The sequence below is a fragment of the Solanum lycopersicum genome, chromosome 10, assembly GCF_036512215.1.
Source record: "Solanum lycopersicum chromosome 10, SLM_r2.1".
Lineage (NCBI taxonomy): Eukaryota > Viridiplantae > Streptophyta > Magnoliopsida > Solanales > Solanaceae > Solanum > Solanum lycopersicum.
Window position 1 is genome coordinate 41,260,856 of NC_090809.1, and position 9,675 is coordinate 41,270,530.

The 9,675-nt window shown below is 33.8% G+C and overlaps 1 protein-coding gene across 1 annotated transcript; it reads left to right on the forward strand.

The window, feature by feature from the left end:
• Positions 1 to 5,101: 5,101 nt before the first annotated feature.
• On the forward strand, positions 5,102 to 8,533 carry LOC101264769 (uncharacterized). The gene is made up of 4 exons (XM_004248737.5): positions 5,102 to 7,191; positions 7,283 to 7,362; positions 7,523 to 7,787; positions 7,968 to 8,533. Exons 1-4 carry the CDS (start codon positions 6,456 to 6,458, stop codon positions 8,231 to 8,233), a joined length of 1,347 nt encoding a protein of 448 aa, XP_004248785.1. The 5' UTR covers positions 5,102 to 6,455; the 3' UTR covers positions 8,234 to 8,533.
• Positions 8,534 to 9,675: the final 1,142 nt, after the last annotated feature.

Consider the following 9,675-nt stretch of genomic DNA (forward strand, 5'->3'; position numbering starts at 1 on the left):
ATGTGTGTTGTTGTCAAGATACTGTCACCCCAATAGGAAATAGGCAAATGAGATTGAAACATAAGAGCTCTTGCAAGTTCTAGAAAATGTCTATGCTTTCGTTCTAGTACTCCATTTTGTTGTGGAGTTCCTACACATGATGTTTGCTGTAGAATTCCCTGTGATATTAGGTATAGACCTTCTTGAATCCCTTTCCCTAATTTTAAAGCATTGTCAGACCTTATGAACTTGACTTTTCTACCAAACTGTCTTTCAATCATGATTAGAAACTCTATAAGGATAGGAAAATCATTTCATTTAGAACTTAACAAAAAACACCCAAGTACCTCTACTATAATCATCTACTATAGTGAGGAAATATCTGTATCCATCATAAGTGCATGATTTATATGGACCCTATGTATCAATATGAATTAAATCAGGAATGAATTTTACTGACTGGAAAAGGCAATCTAGTTTGCCTTGCTTTAGGACACACATCATAACATGATCAGAATTGAAAGAAGATTGTATGAAAGTAAGAATTTTCATCACTGAATAAGGCACATGGCCCAACCTTACATGCCAAAGATTCATAGTACATTTGTAGAAACTAGTAAAGAAACTGAATTTGATTGAGGAATGGAAGTTCTTCCTTTTTGAAAAGAAACTACATTGTTTTGGAACAAAACTTCAGACCTAGTACTAGTGGGTTGCATGAGATACAGTCCTTCTTTCACCTCACCAAAAGCTTGAGTGATCCTCATTGAAGGGTCCTGTAAGATACATCCACTAGCTGTTAGTAACATATGACAATTATATTGACTACACAATTTATGAACAGACAGTAAATTGTACTTAAAGATAGGAACATGGAGCACATTATTGAGAGTTATCTTGGGCAAAATGGGGACACTTCCTGTATGAGTCACAATTATCCTGAAAGAGTTAGGTAAAGTGATAGTCATAGGTGCAGGAAGAGGAATCAGAGAAGTGAAAGATTTGGAATCAAAACACATATATTTTGAAGCACCTGAATCAATGATCCAGGTGCTGGAATTGAAAACTGAGAAACATGAACCAAAGTACTGTAAAATTGTACCAGCAATTGCTCCTGCATTGAATCCAGTTGCAAAGTTACTTCCCTGCCTCACTTTGATATCTTTAGCTACCTGTTCAACCAAATTAGCATACTGGTCCTTGTTAAGATACTGACCAAAATTGTTTTCATGATTAGAACTATTTCCAGGATTAAGATTGCTTCTAATAGCTTCCTTATGTGAATTGTGAACTCCTTCAGTTTCAATACCTGCAAATTGCCCCATTTGCTTTGCTTGGATAGAACTTAGACTTGGTGAATTCAAGATCATCAGGAAATCCTATGAGTCTAAATCAATTTAATTCAACATGTCCTGTCTTTCCATAATAAGTACAAGTGACATTAGGATCATACTTGGTTCCTCTTACTTTTCCCCTTACTGCTCCTTTTCCATTTATTTGATTGTTGTTAATTGCAAACTTCTGTGTTGTATTTCTATTTCTCATTCCCTGATTTCCAGTTTTTTGATTAAATCTTCCTTGAGATGTTGCCATGAAATCTGCAGAGTCAGCAGTCAAAGTTGAATTGACATACACTTCCCTTTGATTCTCATCCTGGAGTAACAGGGAGTAAGCATGATCAATAGTTGGCAAAGGATTCATCATTAAGATGTTTCCTCTTGCTTGTGTTTACACATCATTGAGACCCATTAGAAACTGGATCAACTTCTGATCTTCTATGAACTTCACTAATCTATTCTTCCTTTCACATGCACATACACAAGTACAAGATATAGTGTGATTGAGAGAATCCAGTTCATCTCATAGTCGTTTGATTCTGGTAAAATATCCTGCTATGTCACTGTTATCTTGAACAAGACCTGAGAGTTCTTTTTGTAAGCACCATTAGATCTACCAAATGTGTGCTCCAAGCTATCCCATAACTCCTTTGCTGTATTGGAATAGATAACAATGTCCCCAATGTCTTTTGATAGTGAATTAAGCAGTCATGATATCACCATATCATTGAAGCAACTCCATTGTTCATAATCTACTGCATTCAAATCTGGTGCTTTACATGTTCCATTAATTAAACCTAGTTTCTTTTTTAACAGATAATGGTATCAGAACTCCTCTTCTCCAGCCTGGAAATCCTCTTCCATTAAAGATTGAATTGACAATGGTCATTCCTGGTGAATCAGAATGAGCAAGGAAATGAGGGTGATTGTTGTTGTGTGTGGTGTTGAGATTGGTGTTAACATTCACTTGAGAAGTCGTGACCAATTGAGGGATGTTTTCTCCCATCTTGCTGGTAAATTAAGGAAGGTTGAAAGATGAATTGGATCGAGCTATTGCTCTGATACCATGAAAGGATTGAACAAAGAAGATTGGGAAAATTTCTGATATCTTGTATTCCATTCAAAACTCTATATATATACAAGCATTTACTACTAAAATTAAATAAAAAATAAATAAAATAAAATAACCAATCATACACATGTCCTCCTTTAATTTGTACAAAAATAACAAAATTATTCCCTGACATGCTTATCACGTGAGCGGAGCTTCTTAGAAGGTTCCTTTTTTTGTACAGGTGACTTTTGATCCAATGGTCATGATTCCATCTTTGTATCTCTGATCAAAGGCTCTGATTCTTCCACATTAATTTCATATTTATGTTTTGATTTGGTCGGGGAAGCATTTTTCTTGTTTGAAACTTGAAGCTTTCTGTGTGTTGTTTTTTCTCTATCTTTTACAGATCTTTCAGATCTTCCTTCATTCAAATATGAAGAAGATGAAGAAGATGATGGTTCTGCAATAGTGAGCCAAGTATAATTAATGTTTTGATATTATTTAAGATAGGACAATTACTAAAGTTAAAATAAAATAAGAGAAATAAGCATAATATTAAACTACAATAGTAAGTATTATCAAACTAAATTTGAAGGCTAGTTTTGCTATTAATCTTTCAATTTTTTAGTTACAATGATTTTCTAGAAACATAATTGAAGTTGAGTGATTTTATAAAAGAAAATCTATAAATTAAGTGATTTAATTGATATAAAACCAAGTTGCATGACTTTTTCAAATAATTTTATATATTTAAGTGACCTTTTGAGATATTTACCCCATTAAGAACACCTAGGTAAGAGAAGATGAAAAGAAGTAGATTATTTAACAATAATTGGCATAACCGATTTTAAAAGATCAAATAAGATTTGCTAATTTAGTTGCATTAATTTCCTACTTAGTTATTGTTACTCCTGCTCTTCATCATCAGTTTCCTCACAAACAAATGATCTTCAATAGTGGTGGCAAATTAGCGGGTTGAGTTAAATGTGAGTGGGTTGAAAATGGGTAAACATAAAATAGGTAATCATTCAACCCGCCCATATTTGATAATGGATAAAAATGGGTTGGATAACAAATGGATTGGGTAAAATAGTAGTTTACCTATATTTTACCCATATTTCATGAATAAATAGTTTTTTACCTAAGAAATCAATATGGAGAAAATATTTTAGTCTTTTTTTAAATGAAATTTGTTGAAAATGCTTCATTTAGTTTTATTTTATTACAAAAGTAAAATAAAAAAGTTTTTTTAAAAAAGGGGGTTGGGGTTGGGGGAGGGGGCGCTGATAGGGGGTTAACGGGGGGAGGGGGATTCAGGGTAGGATGAAAAAAAATTATTTGAAGTTAAAAATAATTTTTTAAAATAAACTTAATACTTTTGAAGAGTGGGGGTAGGGGGATGGTAGGGGTTGGGGGTTGGTAGGGGGTAGGGTTAGGGGGACGATGGCGGGGAGAGGGGGTCCAGGATAGAGAAAAAATAAATATTTGAAGTTGAAAATATTTTTTTAAAACAAACTTAATTTTTTTTTGAGTGGGGGTTGGTAGAGGAGGTGGGGGGTTGATTTGGGGGGGGGGGGGGGACTTTAGAAGTTGAAAACATTTTTTAAAAACAAACTTAAATTATTATTTTTTTGGGGGGTGGGGGTGGGGTGGGGGTTTGGGGGGTCGAGGGTAGGGGTGAAAAAATATTTTTTTAAATGAATTTTAAATTTTTTAGGGCGGGGTGAGGGTAGGGGTCGAGAGTTGAAATATTAATAGGGACCCATATATGAAAGTTTTGAAAATCGCTTCTAAAACTTGTTAACAGAAGGTTCATTGAAAATTTGAAGAAAACTTGCAATACCATATATGACCCGTAGTTTACCCATAATATACACATATTTTAACTAATGGGTAAAATATGCCCAAACATTAGGTTTAAGTTATCTGTGGCCCCTTAAAATTGTCCGCATAATTTACTTAGACACCTCAACTAAGACTATTACCTCTTCAACACTTTTTTATCTATTCATATTTGTTCCTATTAGACATTTTTCGATAATAAGTTAAAAAAATAAAGTGTGTGTAATGTGACAAAATGATAAATTAAAAGATAACATGTGGCGTAAGGTCCAACAACTATAGAAAAAAAAGAATTTATGTTTTAAAAAAATGAATATTATTTTAAATAAATTTTCCATCTATTTTTAAAAAATAAATAAATGAGAAGTCCAACCCTACCGAATCCCTATTCATTTTCATATTCTTTCCAACAAGATTTTCTTTCTCAAATGATAAAATTCAATATATTTGTTAATTGCTTCTATAGTTATTTTTTATTCCTAATACGTGAGTGAAAAAAATATTCAACGATTGATACAAGAGTGATAAAGAAAGAGAGTCTTTCAATTTTCTTGAAATCGATAGAAAAGATTAATTGAGAGGGCCTAAATTATTTTTATTGAAACAATTTGATATTATTTTTGATAATTTTAATGGGTTCACATTTTAATTTAAATGATAATATTTGTTCAAAGGTGACTCAGATAGACGTCGATTGGCTAATTTTTTCGATTTTATGTTCTCTCTTCTTTTTCCCTTCAAATTCACTTAGTCAATTCAATTTTTATTGTTTTTAATAAATATTAAAAAGAGATAGAATTGGGGGGGGGGGGGGGGGGACAATGTGCAGGTCTTCTTCTCTTTGGTGAAAAAGCCAATTTGAAAGGGGTGGGGTGGGTGCTTTTTTTTTTTTTTTTAACAATTGATATTAAGTTTAAATTATATTTTAAAATAAATAAACTATTTAAATGCCAAGCGGCAAAAAGTATCAATTTTTTTTTTGAAAAAATTAAAATAAAATAATATTTAAAAAAATTTCACGCGCTTAGTTGAAGTGAAAAACATATTTTTTGCCACATCAACATTTGTGTTTAATAGGAATACTTTTTGAACTGCTTAGGTGTTCAATAGGTTATAGGCATAATTGAGGTGTCTATATGAAATATACAGACAACTTTAAGGGTCTGCACATGACTTCGGCCCCAAATATTAACCATATTTAAAATTAATCTTTCAACTCATATGTGATGGACTATTTGGGCGGGTAAGTGAAAAGTGGGTTATGAATTTTATATTAAGAAAAAATGACGGTAAATGTAATGTTACTCTAGCAGTAATATGAATTTTTATATGAAAATAAAAGTAAAAGTTATATTACACATTATCCTGTCAATAAAAACTAATTATACTTGTTGCTCAAATATATATATAAAAAAAATTATGTATAAATATGTATACTATTATAAATTAATATGCAAAAATATATATTTGTAGGCTATTATTTTGATGTAAAAATGTTGTAATACATCTCGTTGTTCCGGCCAAACTAATTACAGCGGCTTGAGGACATACAAAAAATAAATATTCCTTACTATGATTATGATGAACGGCTGTATAAGTAAAAATCTCTAAGAATATTATTGGATGAATCATAACTTTGGAGAGCATATTAGAATTATAACAAAACATTTTTATTGAGATTGACTATTGAATGAGTGTAGTTCCGATCTTTTTGTTACGTTAACAAACATAATATGAATGGAAGTGAGACTGCTATATATGCTCTATTCATTAGAGGTCCATAGCTTTTTCCTTCATCAATCTCTCTCTCTCTCTTGGCCTGTCGATTCAAGCTTTCTTTGTTAATACTATTCTTTTTCAAGGCTTGCACATTGCATTGATGAACATGGTGTAATAAAATGGACCGGAGGGCACTAACAGATTTCATAAAAATGTGGGATTATATAAGTTTTTGGTAGTTATTTTAGGGACGAATTGATTTTTTGGTGAAATGCTTCGCATTTCTAATATTAAAACTGAGAAATTTCTTCTTGTTAAAAATATATCAAGATTGAACAACTATATGTATGTACTTGTTTGGACTTTATTGTATAATTTTTGTGTTTGGTGTATACGAGTTAGCTAGCTAGGGAGATAGAGCTTCCTTGCCAAGAACAGAAAATGGAGGCATTTCAAGTGACTCGGAAATTCTTTTAGGTCACAAGATTCAAATCTTTTTGTAAAAATTTTGAGTCCTCCCCTGCATGGAGCTTACTCACGAAGAACTAATCGTAGAGGGAGAGGAAAGAGATAGAGAATTCACCTCACAAACACATAATCCGGACAACTCATACAATTATTCTGGTGGTGTAAGGCGAAAGGCGTATATGTTTGACGGAGAAGGGAATTATTTCGACAAGGAATGGGATTTATCAGAGGGAAGAGATAAAGAATTTTGTTGGTATCATGTTGAACTTCCAAAGTGGAACCAGAAACTCTCACAATCTGCACGGTATCTTATCGATGTACTCTGTCCACCTCTGAATCTCCAAGACATTCTATCACTAGTTAGCAATGGACCCTTTTGCGCGCATGTTAATGGTGCTCTAGTTTTTCGAGTTAATTCACCTGGCCCTGCATCCAGCAACTTTACATTTAGAATTGCTGCAAGAGTTACCGAGAATTTGGTGATCACTGTGTCATTAGGTCGCGTTCCAAGATTGGGGTTTTCCCCAGTAAAGGAGTCTCTTTTGTCAGAGATTCCTATTGTGGATAGTCCAAGTAATGGTGAACAAAGGGGAAGGGGTAGAACTGTGATCAGGGAACATGTTCTCGATTTTCTGCTGACCAAGAATCATTTTGAAGAGGCTGACAATCCTGTGCCTAAATCTGTGTCGAATCTTGTTATTCACGTTTTAGATAGGCATGTGGATCATGTTCAAGATATTGTGACAAAGCTAGAGATTGAGTTGGATTCTGTAGAATTGGAATTAGACAAAGGTACATTCTGTTATACATGTTTTATTTTCAAAAGTTAGTTGGAGTTTGTTATAGATGATTCAAACGAATGATTTCTCTGTATTCATTGCAGGTTGTTTTGCCTTAAAGCAACAAATGTTGGAGGATAGAAGATTTCCAAAGGTGCATCTTGACTCACAGCGCCTCCTCCAGGTACGTAATTCCTTATTCCTATCAATACCATATCAAGTGATGAAGAGACGTGAGGGAGTTGCTCGGATGAAGAGACATGTGATTTCTGTTGAAACAGATACTCGATATGCTCAAGACTCTAGGCATATGTTTCATTTGTTATTAGTTACTTTTAATGCAGGTGATTGCGTATGGGGAGCAAGTAATTCCAAGAGTAAAGGAGAAGTGTTGTTCAAAAGATTGGTTTGCCAGTGATGACATCAACACCCTTGAAGAGCTAATTGGTCAACTCAAGAGTCTAAAGGAAAGTGTTGGGTTTATAGCGAATCGTGTCACAGGAATTCAGGCTGGTCTTGAAAGCTGGCAGGCTGACCAAATTACTGGAAAACTATACAATCTTTCTTTCCTCTCCATCATGTTTCTCCCCTTGTCTGTTGTAACTGGAGGTGAAATTTCTTAAGAAACCTTTTTATTTTTCATAAAATATGGAGCCTTAGCGCAATATATATATGACCAGGATATCATTGGTTCAAATCGTGAAAATAGCTTCTTGTAGAACTTCCGTTTTGAATCTTTACATTTGCATAGCATGTTTTAGATAACTTACATGGTTTGGTTTATCACAGTTTTTGGGATGAACGTGGGAGGGGTTCCGTGGACCAATCAAAACGAGCCTGAGCTGAAGGACGGATTCCACAATGTCATGTTTCTTTGTGTGGCTCTCATATTGTTGGTTCTGTTTTGCTTCCTTTTCCCTGAATTTTATACTTCTGTATCGACTTGGAAAAGAAGACGAGACATGAAAAGAAGTTGCTCTCTCAACCACAAATCTTCTTTTAGAAGCAGTAGTAGGGAAAGAAATGATAAAGAAGGTTACCAACGGCTGTATTGACTTGAAAATAGGTGCACTTACTCTACCTGTAGATGTGTTTCACCAAAAGACAATATAACCAGCAAAGGATTCCTTGGGTGGAGTAGATTGCCTACAAGCTAAGCTGGGACTAAAGGCAGCCTTAACGATCTGACAATGTCGAGCGGAAGGGCCATATCTCAATAGATTAGAGTCGCTCAGGGGATAGTTCATAATATTTCTTTGTTATTTAGATAAGAGCCATGAGTTCATAATTGATATATGCCAACGGAATTTAACTTATTCCTAAAAAAATGTATTAAGTGAGGGTTAGCACCATGATCGTTCTTGCTCACTATTTTTATCAAATCCTAGTCTGCTTTCCCAAGCAAACGTAGAAAACGTTAATATTTGAAATCACTAACCACACAATGGAATGAGAAATAGTTTGATATCCTTAGAACACAAAAATTATGAAATTACGAAAAGGGACAATGAATTAAGGATGATAGAAAAGTTTTAAAATTAGGTGTAGGTGACTCAAGTTTTAATTATTGAGTAGGGGTAATAACTTTTAAATTAAGGAGTAAAGGGATTAAGTTTTCATACCAAGTTTTTTTTTTATTTTACACTTCGGCCCATAAGAAATGGAGGGGAAAAAAAGACACCAATGGCTCACCTTTTTCCTTTTTCCTTTTTCTTTCTTGCTATTCTTCTTCTTCTTCCTACTATTGCTATCAAAACCAACTTTATTCCTATACCATTGGACATTACATTATATGTGATTTTGATAAGTAAATTGATGATTTTTAGTCTAATTTCTCATTTAGGTACTTTGAATATTTCTTCAATAATTCACAGTCGCGTATCCAACAGTTAAGTCATTTGTTGCAACAGATAGCTTACTTGTTGGATACAGTACCATGCCAAGCTGGGATAAAATCAAAATCGTGTCCCAACAGATAAGTCATTTATTGCAATCGATGAGTCATCTGCTGCACCAGATGACTCGTATGTTATAATAGAGGGCATACCTGTTGGATACATATTATAGTACCAAGTGAAAATTACAGAAGTTTTTCGCAACAAATAAGTCATTCATTATAACATTTGAGTCATATGTTGTAACAGATAATTTATCTGTTGCAACAGATGGTTTATTCGATGAATATATATTGCAGTATCAGGTCAAGATGGGACAAAATTAGAAGTTTGTCCCACGGGCAAGTCATTTATTGCAAAAGATGAGTTATTTGTTGCAGCGGATGACTCATTTATTACAACAATTGACTTACATGTTGGATAAGTTTCTGAATTTGGACATGTATCCAACAAGTGAGTCATCAGTTACAATAAGAGAGTCATCTCCAAATTATTCGGTGGAAACATATAGAATTGCATATTGTGAGGAAATTAATTTGGTACCTCCTGAAGATTCTTGGATTGTTCCTTTAGTGATTTTGGAGAGAGAAATACCTCATCCA

Coding starts and splice junctions, on each gene's coding strand:
- LOC101264769 (XM_004248737.5), top strand. CDS start 6,456: ATGGAGCTTACTCACGAAGAACTAATCGTAGAGGGAGAGGAAAGAGAT. Junction 7,192..7,282: donor AGAATTGGAATTAGACAAAG/GTACATTCTGTT, acceptor TATTCATTGCAG/GTTGTTTTGCCTTAAAGCAA. Junction 7,788..7,967: donor CTTGTCTGTTGTAACTGGAG/GTGAAATTTCTT, acceptor GGTTTATCACAG/TTTTTGGGATGAACGTGGGA.